This window comes from Oncorhynchus kisutch, linkage group LG6 (assembly GCF_002021735.2).
Source record: "Oncorhynchus kisutch isolate 150728-3 linkage group LG6, Okis_V2, whole genome shotgun sequence".
In the NCBI taxonomy this organism is placed as follows: domain Eukaryota; kingdom Metazoa; phylum Chordata; class Actinopteri; order Salmoniformes; family Salmonidae; genus Oncorhynchus; species Oncorhynchus kisutch.
In genome coordinates, this window is record NC_034179.2 from 78,399,573 (window position 1) to 78,418,161 (window position 18,589).

At 42.6% G+C, this 18,589-nt stretch overlaps 1 protein-coding gene, 1 long non-coding RNA gene and 2 other non-coding genes across 8 annotated transcripts; 3 read left to right on the forward strand and 1 right to left on the reverse strand.

Annotated features, from left to right (window-relative positions):
* Positions 1 to 425: 425 nt before the first annotated feature.
* Positions 426 to 2,780, forward strand: LOC109893534 (uncharacterized). Its single transcript, XR_002255769.2, has 5 exons — positions 426 to 578; positions 1,669 to 1,728; positions 1,949 to 1,977; positions 2,181 to 2,238; positions 2,479 to 2,780. It is a non-coding gene; the product is annotated as an uncharacterized LOC109893534 (long non-coding RNA).
* On the forward strand, positions 1,800 to 1,871 carry LOC116374521 (small nucleolar RNA R38). Its single transcript, XR_004210488.1, has one exon. It is a non-coding gene; the product is annotated as a small nucleolar RNA R38 (small nucleolar RNA).
* On the forward strand, positions 2,034 to 2,106 carry LOC116374522 (small nucleolar RNA SNORD49). The gene has a single exon (XR_004210489.1). It is a non-coding gene; the product is annotated as a small nucleolar RNA SNORD49 (small nucleolar RNA).
* On the reverse strand, positions 2,582 to 13,166 carry LOC109893532 (fas-binding factor 1 homolog). 5 transcript variants are annotated; one of them, XR_004210433.1, is made up of 15 exons: positions 11,829 to 13,157; positions 11,632 to 11,710; positions 11,449 to 11,503; positions 11,312 to 11,362; positions 10,859 to 11,209; positions 10,315 to 10,754; positions 10,137 to 10,230; positions 9,826 to 9,943; positions 4,395 to 4,543; positions 4,009 to 4,187; positions 3,691 to 3,832; positions 3,429 to 3,559; positions 3,145 to 3,239; positions 2,932 to 3,065; positions 2,582 to 2,730 (listed from the first exon to the last, which is right to left on the reverse strand). XR_004210433.1 is itself a non-coding variant. In XM_020486778.1 (10 exons), exons 1-7 carry the CDS (start codon positions 13,138 to 13,140, stop codon positions 10,931 to 10,933), a joined length of 543 nt encoding a protein of 180 aa, XP_020342367.1. In that variant the 5' UTR covers positions 13,141 to 13,161; the 3' UTR covers positions 9,715 to 9,943; positions 10,137 to 10,230; positions 10,315 to 10,754; positions 10,859 to 10,930. The 5 variants fall into 5 exon arrangements, 1 of the variants encoding a protein (XP_020342367.1); XR_004210432.1 differs by having other exon boundaries at positions 2,932 to 3,239; positions 11,829 to 11,858; positions 11,957 to 13,110; XM_020486778.1 differs by lacking the exons at positions 2,582 to 2,730; positions 2,932 to 3,065; positions 3,145 to 3,239; ... (2 more) ...; positions 4,009 to 4,187; positions 4,395 to 4,543 and having other exon boundaries at positions 9,715 to 9,943; positions 11,829 to 11,858; positions 11,957 to 11,981; positions 13,117 to 13,161.
* Between the last annotated feature and the right edge of the window lie 5,423 nt (positions 13,167 to 18,589).

Genomic DNA, 18,589 nt, shown 5'->3' on the forward strand with positions numbered 1-18,589 from the left:
ATTCGAAGGCTATATGGTCAGAATATCCCATGTTGTTCATTTAGGTCTAGACTACCGGTATATATATTTCCATTATTATTTCACAAAGTCGGATATATGCCTGCTATGTCCTGGAGTTTATGCCCCCCAGTGTTCCAAACGTGCATAAATGTGCACCAATGGACACTGGCTTGCAACAGAGGGCAAAGAAAGAAGAAAAATATGAAAATGAAATCACAAATATGTATTAATAGGTGCATTCACTGAGACCTATTGCAACCACTGATTAAAATATTAAGTCACCCAACCTAACGGCTGACTGAGTAGCCTTCCTGATATGTGCTCCACTTGAGGTCTGCCCCTGGAAATTCAAACCCCACTCCCTACTGGTCCAAGATTGGTCACATGACGTATGAAATGTATAAATACCTACCCTAAACACAATTTCAGTCTTTCGAACGTATGTAAGTGTAGAGAATATGTGGCGGGCAGTTTTTTTTTGTGGGGGGGGTGTGTGTAACTTTCTGCACCAACTCATAGCAAAATGCTTAAAAGACACTACGAACTCCAGTGTCAACCAGCCACCATGAGTGTAAACTGTAAGTAACCACTGTTAGCCATGTGCAAAATAGTTCGCTAACTGCTAGCCACATGGCTAGCTAACTTTCTGACAAAGTCTAGGCCTGGCCTGTTTAAATAACATTCAGAACCCTGGTGTTTCTGTAGATCAGGTTCGAACATACGTTACCTGATTTTCCTTATCACTTAACGGGTTTTAGTTAGTTGGGTTTTTTAGTAATCACTGGCGCATGTCGCCTGAGGTGTGGGAACGTGGTCTGCGTCAACATTTGCGGCAGACTTATGATTCATTTACTAGCGCGGAAACGATCTACAGTGAAAACAATGTATGTGGTTAGCTATGTATCCGTCTGATCTTTGTCTGCACCTTTCAGAACCGTTTGAACGCTCTCCCATCTTAACTCACGTGGATGGAAGTCTTATGGGCTGTGTCCACTCAAGCGGTAAAACAATATCCATGATTACGTTTGACCAGTTTTAAATTGGGCAGTTTGACAGTCAGATTTGAGCAGGTCTGAAGTGTCTGCCTAGCATAATTAACAAGCCTGTGATGAAACAAGTTATCCCTGTCTGAACAACAGTGTTGACTTACTGAAACCCCTGAGGTTTGATGGGAAAACTCATATGATTTGAATGGGTACGTTTTTGGCAGTAGTTAGTTTAGTGACTGTATTGTGTGGCGTAGTTTCTCAGGGTTGCCATGTTGCATAGCAAGATCATTAATTGAACTCGTGCCGTAATGGACTAATTGATACCCTTGTAGTGTTGTGGCCTCGGAGGGTGAATGGACAGTTGCTTGGTAGGTACTTAGCTAGAACCTCTATGGTCTCATGTAACTCAAATGGAGACATGGATTAGTTTTACTTAGCACTGAAGATGCTCTGAAATGCACAGAGGTCTGCCCCTGGAAATTCAAATACTGGTCCAAGATTGGTCACATGGGGGGTAATGACGTTTGAAATGTATAAATACCTACCCTAAGCACAATTTCAGTCTTTCGAACGTATGTAGTGTAGAGAATGTGGCGGGACGATTTTTTTTTTTTTTTTGGGGGGGGGGGGCTTTTGACAGTTGTGCTAATTCGAACCAAACATGGTATTTTCTTTACAGGTCTGCCAACCTGGGTGTGATCCCATAAATGTTCCAATGAAGTCACTCCCATGTGAGCAGGTAACCACTACTTTTGACATTAAGTGGTCAGATTGTTAAGTAATGGTGTTCAATCTGTGGGGGGTGTAGTAACAAGTCTGTGATGAAACAAGTTATCCCTGTCTGAACAACAGTGTTGACCTATAGAAACCCCTGAGACTTGATGGGAGATTCATATTGTGGGATAATGATTCATTAAAGTATTACCATGAACATGTATTAATATTTCAAATGTTTATAGTGCCGGTGGGTCAAGAGGACAGTTAATTGGTAAGTGCTCAGCTAGGTTTTAAGTTTACTTTACAGTGGATATAATGGTGACTGGTTTCAGAGATGAAAATGCTGCATAGGAAGTGCCGTCTGATGCGATAACTGACGCTGGATAAAGCTGCTCTGAGAAATTCACAGCCCTGAGTGTCACCATGCTTTTGGCAATTGTAGCATTGAACCAAATTAATGTAACTTCTTTACAGGTCTGCCAACCTGGATGTGAACCCCTGAAAATACAGCAAGTAATGCCATTGGGATCAGGTAACTAGGTGAACTGAATTAGTCTTATGACTGATAAATGGTATGAGTAATGGTGGCGCAGATGTGAAGAGTGTAATAAGCCTGTGATGAAACATGTTATCCCTGTCTGAACAGCAGTGTTGACTTACAGAAACCCCTGAGGCTTGATGGGAGATCCATATGTGCTCACTTTCTGGTTTTATAAGGTAACAGTTGCCTGTTGGAGCCCTTCCTTGGCTTACTAGATGTTTTTCATTTTAGGTAATGGGGTCAAAGATGTTGTGCCAAGGACCGGACTCAAGAACTGAAATTCACCAAAAGAATGATCAGTGACTGACTAAAAGAAACTAGTTCAATGCAAACATTAGTAAATGTCAAGTTTAATGGCGCACTTAAAACCAGAAAGTCACCGGGCTCTAAGCCCCACAGTTAATCAGTGTGAAAGGCTGAATTATAAGGTGCTTTCTTCAGTGTGTCCAGGAAGAACTGCTCGTCCTGCAGAAAGTCACGATCCTAAGAAGATAAAACAAGTACCTTTATCTACAATAAAGATTTGAAACTAATCTGCTTCCATCTTTACTAGACCATCAACAGTAATATTCAAAGCTGACTTCTGTTGTAAACTGCTTGGGCCCTCAGAAATTGGCTCAAACTGTCAACTTGAAACTGATTTAATGTAAGCACTCGATTTGGTTAGTAATGTATTATAGTTACCTTCTCTGCTGTGTGCCTGAGCAGGGCCAACCTGGCCTGGAGCTCTGTAGAATCCGGACTAGAGAACAGGGGTGAGGGCTGGCAAATAGCCTTGGTGGAGGCCATTTGAGGTACTGCCAACAATGGTCTGAAGTCTACAGTATTGAAAAATATGCTGTTCTGTGTTAATTTGACAAATTAACAACTATTTGTTTTGTAAAAGGCTCCGCCCACCTGTGTATATAGGGGCCATAGATTGAGGGAAAGTGATTGGGATGCTTTGCTTGAGTCTCTCCCTTGCTCTACGCTGCTCAGTCATCTTCACTCTCCTGCAGAAGGGGAAATGGTTAGTTGATACACTAACATTTCCATTAGTCTGGATATGATTTGTACACAATTCAAAGGTGCTATAGGAGGGCTGGCTGGAATGGAACCATTCCAACCATATTGCGCCGTTCCTGATGTGTGCTGGTAGGAGATTGGCTGGTATAACCCCCCCCACACACACACTTATTTACCTGCTGGAGGTGCTGCTCCTGCTGTCTGTCTCCATCTGGGAGTGGATGTTCCTCAGCCTGGTCTGGTGCTCAGTCTCCACCTGTCTGGACTCCTGTAGGGCCTTCTCCCCCTCCTATTTTTCTGATGCCAGCTGCAAATACCGACGCAGGGCACCCAGTCACAACATTGTGCTACCTCCACTATCGCATACAACAACCAACGATTTATATACATTACTGTCAACCAATAGCTAGCTAATAGTGATGAGGTTGTGGTCCAGACCTTGCTGAATGTCTTCAGCTGCAGGCCTGTACCACTCAGCCTCTCCTTTTCCCTGTCCAGAGCCTCCCTCTCCCGTGCTACAGCCGCCTCATGCTGCTTTAGCTCCCCAGCGCGCAGCTTCAGGTCCACCTGTTCATGGTGACTACAGAAGACAGCCTGTTTCAAAACTCTGCAAATCTCAATTGCTTGAGATCAAGTGAGTGAAATGTAATGATTGGGTTAGGTAAACTCCATTGCCTGAACATGGTAAAACTCTGGCATTTTGCATGCGACAATGCTAGACATACAAGCCTCTTGTCCTATCCTAGTCTGCAGTACCTGTGCCATGCTGATGATGGAGCCCTCTGTGGGCATCCCTCTCCAGTGCCCGGCTGGCCGCCTCTGCTCGGTCCTGCCTCTGCTTCTCCTGGGTGTGGAACTGGGTCCACTCAGCCACCAGCTTCCTTCTCTCCTCTGCAGTGCTGCATTACCTGCTGCTGCTCCTCCAACAAGGCACTCTAGACATGGAGGGGAGTAGGGGTCTTTGAAGTCAGTGTTTCCCAACCCTGGTCCTCAAGTACCCCCAACCTAACACCTCATTCAGGGCTTGATGATTAGTTGAATCAGGTGTACTGTAGGAGCTACTTGAGGACCAGGGTTGGGAAACAGTTGAGTAGGGATCTGGCGGATGTCTTGAACCACTTCTCCCTCAGTATATGTCTTACTTTTGCCCTCTCCAGCTCCTCTCTCTCCATGCTGATGTGCTGAGTTAGAGCCTCTCTCTTTGTCCAGGCCTCGCTGAGATGAGTCGGCCTTAGCCTGCTCTGCATTCACTCTCCAGCGCTCCCACAACACAATCGTCATATTTAACATTCTGGAGAAATGGAAGGAAACGCTAACTATTTATGCAACTCAAGACAACCTCTCTTCGTGAATATAATATTGATTTGGCTGTACAAGTACATCTTTTATTGGTGGCACTGGTGCGAGCTGCACATTCTACCTGGTCACCTCAATCAAAACATTCAATTTTGGGGAGGATAAAACCATGAAGTTGTTCAACAGTGAAGTGCATTAACCTCATGTCTGCTGTGCCACTGTACCTGCCTCTTTCAATGGTGCTGTATGCTGTAATGAGCAAGCCTCATGCATTTGCGGTGAAAATCACTTTGGAAGCAAGCTAGTTATGTTAAAAATGGAGGGGTCTCTGCTTTCTGTAGGTATAACACATTTCTTAATGATCATTACTGAGCTCAAAGTGCACTGTTTTTTAGGACGTTCCCTTTACTGTTAGATGAATGCATGCTTCTAGCAATAGGTGTTTATTTAGATCTAGCTAATGTGTTTTGGGTTTCCATTTCCTCAGGTGGTGAATTAGCGGCAATTGAATTAGGCCTCCATAATATTGGCGCACATTTTATTTATTTAATTTTATCTTTATTTAACCAGGTAGGCAAGTTGAGAACAAGTTCTCATTTACAATTGCGACCTGGCCAAGATAAAGCAAAGCAGTTCGACAGAAAACGACACAGAATTACACATGGAGTAAAAACAAACAGTCAATAATGCAGTATAAACAAGTCTATATACAATGTGAGCAAATGAGGTGAGAAGGGAGGTAAAGGCAAAAAAAGGCCATGATGGCAAAGTAAATACAATATAGCAAGTAAAATACTGGAATGGTAGTTTTGCAATGGAAGAATGTGCAAAGTAGAAATAATAATGGGATGCAAAGGAGCAAAATAAATAAATACATTAAAATTAAATACAGTTGGGAAAGAGGTAGTTGTTTGGGCTAAATTATAGGTGGGCTATGTACAGGTGCAGTAATCTGTGAGCTGCTCTGACAGTTGGTGCTTAAAGCTAGTGAGGGAGATAAGTGTTTCCAGTTTCAGAGATTTTTGTAGTTCGTTCCAGTCATTGGCAGCAGAGAACTGGAAGGAGAGGCGGCCAAAGAAAGAATTGGTTTTGGGGGTGACTAGAGAGATATACCTGCTGGAGCGTGTGCTACAGGTGGGAGATGCTATGGTGACCAGCGAGCTGAGATAAGGGGGGACTTTACCTAGCAGGGTCTTGTAGATGACATGGAGCCAGTGGGTTTGGCGACGAGTATGAAGCGAGGGCCAGCCAACGAGAGCGTACAGGTCACAATGGTGGGTAGTATATGGGGCTTTGGTGATAAAACGGATTGCACTGTGATAGACTGCATCCAATTTGTTGAGTAGGGTATTGGAGGCTATTTTGTAAATGACATCGCCAAAGTCGAGGATTGGTAGGATGGTCAGTTTTACAAGGGTATGTTTGGCAGCATGAGTGAAGGATGCTTTGTTGCGAAATAGGAAGCCAATTCTAGATTTAACTTTGGATTGGAGATGTTTGATATGGGTCTGGAAGGAGAGTTTACAGTCTAACCAGACACCTAAGTATTTGTAGTTGTCCACGTATTCTAAGTCAGAGCCGTCCAGAGTAGTGATGTTGGACAGGCGGGTAGGTGCAGGTAGCGATCGGTTGAAGAGCATGCATTTAGTTTTACTTGTATTTAAGAGCAATTGGAGGCCACGGAAGGAGAGTTGTATGGCATTGAAGCTTGCCTGGAGGGTTGTTAACACAGTGTCCAAAGAAGGGCCGGAAGTATACAGAATGGTGTCGTCTGCGTAGAGGTGGATCAGAGACTCACCAGCAGCAAAAGCGACCTCATTGATGTATACAGAGAAGAGTCGGTCCAAGAATTGAACCCTGTGGCACCCCCATAGAGACTGCCAGAGGTCCGGACAGCAGACCCTCCGATTTGACACACTGAACTCTATCAGAGAAGTAGTTGGTGAACCAGGCGAGGCAATCATTTGAGAAACCAAGGCTGTCGAGTCTGCCGATGAGGATATGGTGATTGACAGAGTCGAAAGCCTTGGCCAGATCAATGAATACGGCTGCACAGTAATGTTTCTTATCGATGGCGGTTAAGATATCATTTAGGACCTGAGGTGCACCCATGACCAGCTCTGAAACCAGATTGCATAGCAGAGAAGGTATGGTGAGATTCGAAATGGTCGGTAATCTGTTTGTTGACTTGGCTTTCGAAGACCTTAGAAAGGCACGGTAGGATAGATGGGTCTGTAGCAGTTTGGGTCAAGAGTGTCCCCCCCTTTGAAGAGGGGGATGACCGCAGCTGCTTTCCAATCTTTGGGAATCTCAGACGACACGAAAGAGAGGTTGAACAGGCTAGTAATAGGGGTGGCAACAATTTCGGCAGATAATTTTAGAAAGAAAGGGTCCAGATTGTCTAGCCCGGCTGATTTGTAGGGGTCCAGATTTTGCAGCTCTTTCAGAACATCAGCTGAATGGATTTGGGAGAAGGAGAAATGGGGAAGGCTTGGGCGAGTTGCTGTTGGGGGTGCAGTGCTGTTGTCCGGGGTAGGAGTAGCCAGGTGGAAAGCATGGCCAGCCGTAGAAAAATGCTTATTGAAATTCTCAATTATGGTGGATTTATCAGTGGTGACAGTGTTTCCTATCTTCAGTGCAGTGGGCAGCTGGGAGGTAGTGTTCTTATTCTCCATGGACTTTACAGTGTCCCAGAACTTTTTTGAGTTAGTGTTGCAGGAAGCAAATTTCTGCTTGAAAAAGCTAGCCTTGGCTTTTCTAACTGCCTGTGTATAATGGTTTCTAGCTTCCCTGAACAGCTGCATATCACGGGGGCTGTTCGATGCTAATGCAGAACGCCATAGGATGTTTTTGTGTTGGTTAAGGGCAGTCAGGTCTGGGGAGAACCAAGGGCTATATCTGTTCCTGGTTCTAAATTTCTTGAATGGTGCATGTTTATTTAAGATGGTTAGGAAGGCATTTAAAAAAAAATATCCAGGCATCCTCTACTGACTGGATGAGATCAATATCCTTCCAGGATACCCCGGCCAGGTCGATTAGAAAGGCCTGCTCGCAGAAGTGTTTCAGGGAGCGTTTTACAGTGGAGGTCGTTTGACCGCTGACCCATTACGGATGCAGGCAATGAGGCAGTGATCGCTGAGATCTTGGTTGAAGACAGCAGAGGTGTATTTAGAGGGGAAGTTGGTTAGGATGATATCTATGAGGGTGCCCGTGTTTAAGGCTTTGGGGAGGTACCTGGTAGGTTCATTGATAATTTGTGTGAGATTGAGGGCATCAAGTTTAGATTGTAGGATGGCTGGGGTGTTAAGCATGTTCCAGTTTAGGTCGCCTAGCAGCACGAACTCTGAAGATAGATGGGGGGCAATCAGTTCACATATGGTGTCCAGAGCACAGCTGGGGGCAGAGGGTGGTCTATAGCAGGCGGCAACGGTGAGAGACTTGTTTTTAGAGAGGTGGATTTTTAAAAGTAGAAGTTCAAACTGTTTGGGTACAGACCTGGATAGTAGGACAGAACTCTGCAGGCTATCTTTGCAGTAGATTGCAACACCGCCCCCTTTGGCAGTTCTATCTTGTCTGAAAATGTTGTAGTTTGGAATTAAAATGAGGACGAAGGATGAAGGTACATTCATGTCTATATTCTGGAGCCCTATTTTGACTTGTGAACCAACAATTCATGACATTCACTGGACTAGGCTGCATATAAAACATTTGAATCCTGCTTGGACATGTAACTTATTGAATAACATCTGTTACACTTAATCAAAGTTATCACATGCGTAGAATACAACAGGTGTACAGTCATGGCCAAAAGTTGAGAATTACATTCATTTTTGAAGTCTGCTGCCTCATTTTGTACGATGGCAATTTGCCTATACCCCAGAATGTTATGAAAAGTCATCAGATTAATTACAAAGTCCCTTTTTGCCTTAAATGAACTGAATCCCCCAAAAACATTTCCACTCCATTTCAGCCCTGCCACAAAGGGACCAGCTGACATGTCAGTGATTCTCTTCTCTTCTCTCACACAGGTGTGAGTGTTGATGAGGACAAGGCTGGAGATCACTCTGTTATGACGATTGAGTTCAAATAAGACTGGAAGCTTCAAAAGGAGGGTGGTGCTTAGAATCATTGTTCTTCCTCTGTCAAACATGGTTGCTTCTCAAGCCAAGGGAGTGGGCTCACTCACAATTTTGCATAAGAACACAGCCATGAATAAAGAATGGTACCAAAACATCCTCTGAGAGAAACTTCTCCCAACCATCCAAGAACAGTTTGGTGACAAACAATGCCTTTTCCAGCATGATGGAGCAACTTGCCATAAGGCAAAAGTGATAACTAAGTGGCTCGAGGATCAAAACATACAGATATTTTGGGTCCATGGCCAGGAAACTCCCCAGACCTTAATCCCATTGAGAATTTGTGGTCAATCCTCAAGAGGCGGGTGGACAAACAAAAACCCACAAACTCATTGATTATGCAAGAATGGGCTGCCATCAAGATGCTAGGGCGGATTGCAGAGGTCTTAAAAAAAGAAGGGTCAACACTGCAAATATTGACTCTTTGCATCAACTTCATGTAATTGTTAATAAAAGCCTTTGACACTTATAAAATGCTTGTAATTATTCTTCAGTATTCCATAGTAACATCTGACAAAAATATCTAGACACTGAAGCAGCAAACTTTGTGGAAAATAATATTTGTGTCATTCAACTTTTGGCCACGACTGTAGACCTTAGTGAAATGCTTACTTACAGGCTCTAACCAATAGTGCAAAACTGTATTAGGTGAATAATAGGTAAGTAAAGAAAGGCTATAAAAGTAGCGAGGCTATATACAGACACCGGTTAGTCAGGCTGAGGTTGTATGTACATATGGTTAAAGTGACTATGCATACATGAAGAGAGAGTAGCAGTAGCTTAAAAGAGGGGTTGGTGGGTGGGACACAATGCAGATAGCCCGGTTAGCCAATGTGCGGGAGCACTGGTTGGCCAGCCCAATTGAGGAAGTATGTACATGGATGTATAGTTAAAGTGACTGCATATATGATAAAGCATTGTGAATGATTTTATAAGATGGTGCCTAATTAAAAAAAATTGGGGGCGTGGTGCCACCAACAGAAAACGTTAGTCTGGAGCCCTGTGTTGACACACACAAAACCTCAAATGAAGTCACTCAAGACACGTTTTTCTTTACAATCCCATTTTCTTCCAGAGTGACATGGCAACATTTTTATTTATACAAGTAAGTCAATTAAGAATCCTCCTCCTCATCATCTACCTGCGAGAGCCCCAGCCAGTCTGCAGCAGGCCGGGGGAAGGTAGGGGTGAGCGTGGTGGGGGTGATGGGTTTGGGTTTCTTCTCAGGAGAAGATGCACTGTTGTCCTCAGTGGAGAATCTGAAAAGGAGTGGCTAATCTTAGATGGTGGCCATTTCCTTTGACATACACTCTGGTCCATTAACTTACATAGATAATCTTCAGGAACTCAGATTATATCTAAATATGATGGACTTGTTATTGACCCAACCTTGGTTGATCCAGGCTTTGACCAAAACAAACTATGAGGGCTTCTGCTAGAGCTCTGACTTACCTGACCGACTGTCTGCATGAGTGGCGTCCCTCAGGTGTAGTGACCAGTGTAGGTTGATAGGAACCAAACGTCAGCTCTTCTTCTAGGAAGGGGTCTGACAAAGGGAAACATCAACTCTCATTTCATTCAAGAATACCATATCACACTTTAAATACAAAAACATGGAGTGTTAGCTAACCTTAGTAGTGGGGGTCTCCTGATGATGCTTCTGCTTTTCCTGCTCCTGCGGAGCGTCCTTCGTCTCCCCTGTTAGAGGGCGCTCCAGAAGGCGAGGGGACGTCCCACGCCCCAGAATCTCATCTAGCCTGGTGCGTGCTCTTTGAGGGAGCTCACTGCTGCTATATACAGTCAGCGCAGAGGAACAGGGAGGGTGCATTTCCAATGAACTTTTTGTTGGGTTTATCATAGTCCATAGGTTTTGTGATAGCCTTGGTTGGAACTGATGATGTTGACTGAGGCATTTGAGACCCTACCTCTCGTTCTTTGGTATGAGCACGGTCTCATTCTTCTTAGGGCTTTCTTTGGGACTCTCCCCAAACCCCAATGCATCCATTAGGTCATCCTCGTCATCATCAAACGTAAGCTCGTCCCGCTTCTTTGGAACTGGAGCTGGTGAGGCTACAGGAGAAATATATGCATTTGATACATTCTGGCTCGCTCTTCTTTTGGGTATGTTACAATGTATAAATTCACAAATAAAACACACAAAAAGGTTCACCAACCTGTTTCTTTATGATAGGGGAGTCTGGGGGCAGCACTGATCTCTCTGGAGGAGCTTGTTTGATGATTTTTAGCTAATTTTTGTCTTCTATGGGTAGATCCTCTAACAGGTCAGCCAAAGGGTCATCAAAGTCTGTAGACCTCTTGTAGCCACGTGCTGTCGATGCAGGAGCAGAACTTGGCTTCTTCTCCTCAATGTGTAGCTCATCTGAGATTCCTCCTCCTTTTAACTTGTTTACTGATTTAGGAGGATTTTTTGTAGGTCCTCCAATGCCGGAGCCTTTACTCTGAGCTGGGGCTGAACTGGGCTTTTTCTTTGATCCAAAGAGATCAGCGTCCATATCATCCATGTCCTATGTAAGGATAGGACAGACACAGCTGGGTTATGGATGTTCACACATAAAGCCTGGAGTCTTACTCCCTGGGGAGACGTCATTAGAACAAGGCATCATTACCTTCATGCTCTCCAGTAAGGCTGTGAGATCAGCCTCAGAAACATCAGAGCCCTGGATTGGAAGTGAATATAAAAGATGTATATGGAAAACAGTCAACAGCCTCCCTGCTATACTTAATGTATGACCTGCCAACTCACCTCATTTTCAGCCTCCTTAGCCAGTTTGCTGAAGAAGTCGTCGCCCAATAGTGAGCTGGAGAACCAAAACGCATAGAATTAGCAAGCAGACTGACAGTATCCTCTGTCTAAATGGTCAAGAAAGAAAGAGTTGAGACTACTCTCTGATCTGGCAGTACATTTTTTCAGTCCCAGTTAACTCACTGTTTTCCACTGCGTGATGGTAGAGGAGGTCCTAGTCTGCCTGCTTCACGGGCCGGAGCTTTGGCCTTCACTGGGAAATCTGTACAAATAACAGGATAACTTTACCATCACTACACAGTGTGTACTTGCAGTATATTATACTAATGATTTGTCATTTTGAATTGTCATAGATCTGTTGTAGGGATGTAATCACATACCATCATCTCCTAACATATCATCAATTGAACCTGTAGTACAAAAACATCATTGAATGAATCTGTGAGCTCCATTCAAGTTGTATTGTGCAGGATTTAAATGGGTAAATAACAACATCAGAGGGACTTACTCTTCTGTCCTTTCTTCTGTTTAGCCTGTATCGATTAGGAACACATAGGATAGGGGGTGGGTTTCATTTGTGGAATTTTTCAACAGGAATCTGTTCCAAAAACGTCGTACAAGATTGCCAAACAACGCATACAAAGTAGCACGATAAATGCACCTTGCTAACTAGCTGTCGAATAGGCATCAACTCACCACATAGCTTATTCTTAATGTTTGTCCATAGGCTACCAGAGTGAGGACAGACATTTTTCGGAATAAACGTGATGAGTGAAAACTTAATGACATACCCGGTAGGGAGTGGGCTATCTTATTCGGCCGCTATACAACTTTGTATGCGTTGTTTGTTGGCAACCTTGTTATTTACGAAGTTTCTGGAACAGATTCCTTTTGGAACGTTCAATAAATTATACCCACCCAGGTTAGGGGTTTTAAAACAAAGTTCGCTGCAGTCAATGGTGGTGACTGGCACTTGAATAAACTGTTAGCTTTAACTAGAAGCTATCTTGTTGTGGGGAATTATCTAGCTCTCAACAACCTATACTGAGCACTATTACATCTTAAGAGGGTTGATCTTGCAGAATGACCAATAATGTATTAGGAGACTTGTGATAAAATACTCTTATCTTGATTTAGATAGTATACGATACTTACCATGATGTTTCTCTGACTGCAGCAGCGTTAAATCTGAGCAAATGTAATAGCTAATATTAGCTAGCTAGCTCAAGTAAAGCGCCAAGGTGACTAATGGTAACCACAGCGAAGGGAAATCCCAACAAGTCTGCAAATTTTCTTTGGCTAGACGACTAGAAGCTACTGTCTGTAGCTATTCGTTCACAAACTTCGCTAGTATATTTGCTCACAAGCTACCTTTTTTAAAATTTGGAAACAACGGACAAATAATGCTGAGTGTGGACTCAGCCTGGTGTTGTAACGTTACCACCAGCACTAGCTACATTCAAATGACATGGAAAGGCGGTTGTCTCGTCATGAAGGCATTTAACGTTAACTGTGTAGCTAACGTTAGCTAGAAAATCAAAACATACTCCCTCTGATTGACCAGGTTGAATGACTGAATACTAACTTAGATATTTAGAGTAAATCTAACCATCCCTCAATTTAAGTTAATATAATACCAATCCATATGCTTTTATCAGAGTGTTTTACCCGCAGGTTCCTCTGTTGTAGCATTTTCAACGTACACTCCCTGTTTACCAGTGAATTATTGGTAAACATTATGTTTGGTCACCACCAGGTGGCGTTTCAGGTTAGAACATTTCAAAATATCAGTCATTATTGTACAGAATAGCAGAATATAGAATAACAAATATTGCTTTTATCTAGCTAAATACTTTTTGTTTAATTGCAGGTCAGTATTGGTGTACATAAGCGAAGTAAATTATTATATAACAACATTGTTAATGGGTCTACATAGCTAATCATTCAGTCAGTGGTGGTGATGGACTGTAAAAACTATACCCAACAAAATCTCAGTGGCACGAACAGATGAATTAAAGGACAACTCCACCCAAAAACTATCTTTTGGTATTTGTTTCTTTAGTCCATTGTTGATTTAGGCCCTTATGTTAGGCCCTGATCTGGCTATGCAATATGACTGTAGGCTACACTAGTTCATTTAGCGGACAGGATTTGCTTATAATTCCTATGGCATTATTTTATATTATTTTATAGTAAGAGGAATACAATTGAATTGAATATAGCTGAATAAAATATAAAATATATTTTTCCAAAACGGTTTCAGAGGGCACAGGCAGTTATTCTGTATTGAGCACAGTTAACAAAGTGATCATTAGAAACAGGTCCTCCTATATGCTTAATTATTTATGCAACTTTAGTTGTGATACAAATCTTAATCTATATGTTTGGATTTCTAATACATTCTAAGGCTGCATGATGCGACTCCAATATTCAGAACAGGTCAATAATTACTTTACATTTTTTTATTTTTTTAGTTGGGACCCTGCAGGTAGCATATGAACACGTCATAAGCAATGGCAAAATGTAGGAAATTAACTTTAAAGGTTGACTTTGTGCACAAAAAACAGTCAAACTCCTCTTTCTCAATTTTCAAACATTCATTTATAATTTAAAACAAAAAATGTTAATTAAGTATGTTAAAAGCAGCTTTTCCGTCTCGCTTTTTTAAAGGTTGCTAGATTGAATCCCTGAGCTGACAAGGTACAAATCTGTCATTCTGCCCCTGAACAAGGCAGTTAACCCACTGTTCCTAGGCCGTCACTGTAAATAAGAATTTGTTCTCAACTGACTTGCCTAGTTAAATAAAGACCGCTGATTGGCCAGTTTATCCTCAGGAGAATGACATCATCCTCTGAGGAAATAGCAAGCATTTTTTAAATGGTCTGTTTGAGATACAAGTTTGAGGTGGGGTGTTTTTTCTCAAATTCATGCTTTGGTCACCAATATGAGTATAGGATGAGTCAACAACATTATCTGGGTATGAGTTTACAGAATATGAACTTTTAAAAGTGAGATTTTCACTTTAAAACTGCAACATTTTCTCTCAGCATCATGGCAAAATGTGAAGAGTAGCAGAAAATTAACTTAACTGTACATTTTTCTCAGACTCATGAAAAGATGTGTAGAATAGCATTATAAAACTGCAGATCTCTCTGCCCCATGGCAAAACGTGTTGAAATGCAGGAAGTTAGCTGTTTTCCTAAAACATATAACATAATTAGTGGCCAGTCAAAACTCTGTTTTCAGATGAGATTGCGCAATGACTGGGTTTATAAGAATACACGTTTCACCAAGCTCTGTAGGCTATGGGCTCTCCAACCCTGTTCAGGGGTTATTTGGACACTTTAGGTGTGACACAAACATTATCAAAACATATAAGCCTATGTGCTAGGATACAAGTCGCAAAGAAATGCATGCACTGTTTCTTTAGACTGCACACCAGGGCCGTTGCCAGAATTAAACCGTTGGACGGACCTTTGATTTTCATAGGTGAGCACGTTTTTTCACGGGACATCCTGTGTGTGCGTACATGTGCTTGCGCGTTCATATTTTTTTTTATGGGTGTTATAGTAAAGACAATTGGCAGCTCCTGAGTTTCAAGTTTGGGGAAGCTTACAATTTATCCTACCATTTCTACCGATCTGCGTGACAGTTATGATGATTTTTATATGCGCATTTTTGTGGAACAGTTTCATTTCAATAATAACGTTTTATTTATTCAAACCCATTCTCACGTGGTTAATCATCAAATCTGAAGTAAAACTATAAAAATCTAAAAGTTCAAATATGGGCAAATTGATACACTGTGGTCCACTGGCGGCTAGAGAAATTAGTGCATAGAACTAGAGAGCCTATAGCCCAACGCAGCAGTAGACCTATAACTTCCATGTCAACTAAGTAAAACACAACTAAGTAAAATACAGAGGCCTAAAGCCAACAAATAAAGACAGCAGAAAATATCTTGATGAAAATTCTGTTTCTTTCAATCACATTCATCTCTCTATTCCGACTGTCTGCCTCCCTTTCTATATACAGTGCCTTGCGAAAGTATTCGGCCCCCTTGAACTTTGCGACCTTTTGCCACATTTCAGGCTTCAAACATAAAGATATAAAACTGTATTTTTTTGTGAAGAATCAACAACAAGTGGGACACAATCATGAAGTGGAACGACATTTATTGGATATTTCAAACTTTTTTAACAAATCAAAAACTGAAAAATTGGGCGTGCAAAATTATTCAGCCCCTTTACTAACAGTGCAGCAAACTCTCTCCAGAAGTTCAGTGAGGATCTCTGAATGATCCAATGTTGACCTAAATGACTAATGATGATAAATACAATCCACCTGTGTGTAATCAAGTCTCCGTATAAATGCACCTGCACTGTGATAGTCTCAGAGGTCCGTTAAAAGCGCAGAGAGCATCATGAAGAACAAGGAACACACCAGGCAGGTCCGAGATACTGTTGTGAAGAAGTTTAAAGCTGGATTTGGATACAAAAAGATTTCCCAAGCTTTAAACATCCCAAGGAGCACTGTGCAAGCGATAATATTGAAATGGAAGGAGTATCAGACCACTGCAAATCTACCAAGACCTGGCCGTCCCTCTAAACTTTCAGCTCATACAAGGAGAAGACTGATCAGAGATGCAGCCAAGAGGCCCATGATCACTCTGGATGAACTGCAGAGATCTACAGCTGAGGTGGGAGACTCTGTCCATAGGACAACAATCAGTCGTATATTGCACAAATCTGGCCTTTATGGAAGAGTGGCAAGAAGAAAGCCATTTCTTAAAGATATCCATAAAAAGTGTTGTTTAAAGTTTGCCACAAGCCACCTGGGAGACACACCAAACATGTGGAAGAAGGTGCTCTGGTCAGATGAAACCAAAATTGAACTTTTTGGCAACAATGCAAAACGTTATGTTTGGCGTAAAAGCAACACAGCTCATCACCCTGAACACACCATCCCCACTGTCAAACATGGTGTGGCAGCATCATGGTTTGGGCCTGCTTTTCTTCAGCAGGGACAGGGAAGATGGTTAAAATGGATGGGAAGATGGATGGAGCCAAATACAGGACCATTCTGGAAGAAAACCTGATGGAGTCTGCAAAAGACCTGAGACTGGGATGGAGATTTGTCTTCCAACAAGACAATGATCCAAAACATAAAGCAAAATCTACAATGGAATGGTTCAAAAATAAACATATCCAGGTGTTAGAATGGCCAAGTCAAAGTCCAGACCTGAATCCAATCGAGAATATGTGGAAAGAACTGAAAACTGCTGTTCACAAATGCTCTCCATCCAACCCCACTGAGCTCGAGCTGTTTTGCAAGGAGGAATGGGAAAAAATTTCGGTCTCTCGATGTGCAAAACTGATAGAGACATACCCCAAGCGACTTACAGCTGTAATCGCAGCAAAAGGTGGCGCTACAAAGTATTAACTTAAGGGGGCTGAATAATTTTGCACGCCCAATTTTTCTGTTTTTGATTTGTTCAAAAGGTTTGAAATATCCAATAAATGTCGTTCCACTTCATGATTGTGTCCCACTTGTTGTTGATTCTTCACAAAAAAATACAGTTTTATATCTTTATGTTTGAAGCCTGAAATGTGGCAAAAGGTCGCAAAGTTCAAGGGGGCCGAATACTTTCGCAAGGCACTGTATCTTACTAGTGAAGTGCCACGTTGTATCAAAACATCAACTTGGTGTGGCCAGAAGCTGTAGCTAACGTTCAACATTTTATCAACTAGCCTGTTCCAGGGCCTCAGAGTTTCCAACACGCCAGTGAGCTCGGGACATACAGCTGTTTTAATGACTCTTCCACTGGATATAGTGCATTCGGAAAGTATTCAGACCCCTTGACTTTTTCCATATTTTTTGTTACATTACAGCCTTATTCTAAAATGGATTAAATACAAAAAAATCCTCATCATTCTACACACAATACCGCATAATGACAACGGGTTCCTTTGCTATGAGACTCAAAATGGGGCTCAGGTACATCCGGTTTCCATTGATCATCCTTGAGATGCTTCTACAACTGGACTGGAGTCCACCTCTGGTAAATTCAATTGATTGGACATGATTTGGAAATTCACTAACCTGTCTATATAAAGGTCCCACAATTGACAGTGCATGTCACAGCAAAAACCAAGTCATGTGGTCGAAGGAATTGTCAGAGACAGGATTGTGTCAAAGCACAGATCTGGGGAAGGGCACCAAAAAAAAATTCTGCAGCATTGAAGGTCCCGAAGAACACAGTGGCTTCCATCATTCTTAAATGGAAGAAGTTTGAAACCACTAAGACTATTCCTAGAACTGGCCTCCCGGCCAAACTGAGCAATCGGGAGAAAAGGCCTTGGTGAGGGAGGTGATCAAGAACCCGATGGTCACTCTGACAGAGCATGAGAGTTCCTCTGTGGAGATGGGAGAAACTTCCAGAAGGATAACCATCTCTGCAGCACTCTACCAATCAGGACTTTATGGTAGAGTGTCCAGATGGAAGCCATTCCTCAGTAAAAGGCACATGACAGCCCACTTGGAGTTTGCTGAAAGGCACCTAAAGACTCTCAGACCATGAGAAACAAGATTCTCTGGTCTGATGAAGTGAATGCCAAGCGTCATGTCTGGAGGAAACCTGGCACCATCCCTGCAGTGAAGCATGGTGGTGTGAGCATCATGCTGTGGGGATGTTTTTCAGCTGCAGGGACTGGGAGACTAGTCAGGATCGAGGGAAAGATTAACAGAGTTGAAAACCTGCTCCAGAGCGCTCAGGACCTCAGGGTGAATGTTCACCTTCCAACAAGACAACAACCCTAAGCACACAGCCAAGACAATGCAGGAGTGGCTTCGGGACAAGTCCTTGAGGGGCCACACAAGAGCCTGGACTTGAACCTGGTCAAACATCTCTGGAGAGACCTGAAAATAGCTGTGTAGCGATGTTCCTCATCCAACCTGACAGAGCTTAAGAGGATCTGTAGAGAAGAATGGGAGAAACTCCCCAAATACAGATGTGCCAAGCTTGTAGCGTCACACCCAAGAAGACTCAAGGCTGTAATTGCTGCCAAAGGAGCTTCAACAAAGTACTGAGTAAAGGGTCTGAATACTTATGTAAATGTGTTATTTCCATTTTTCGAAAAAC

What these genes read in the sequence shown, in the direction of transcription:
- LOC109893532 (XM_020486778.1), bottom strand. Translation starts at nt 13,140, where the DNA reads ATGCTACAACAGAGGAACCTGCGG. An exon ending in ACAGAAGAAAGGACAGAAGA is followed by an intron (nt 11,859 to 11,956) that starts GTAAGTCCCTCT and finishes TTTGTACTACAG; the next exon opens with GTTCAATTGATGATATGTTA. An exon ending in CTAAGGAGGCTGAAAATGAG is followed by an intron (nt 11,363 to 11,448) that starts GTGAGTTGGCAG and finishes CTTCCAATCCAG; the next exon opens with GGCTCTGATGTTTCTGAGGC.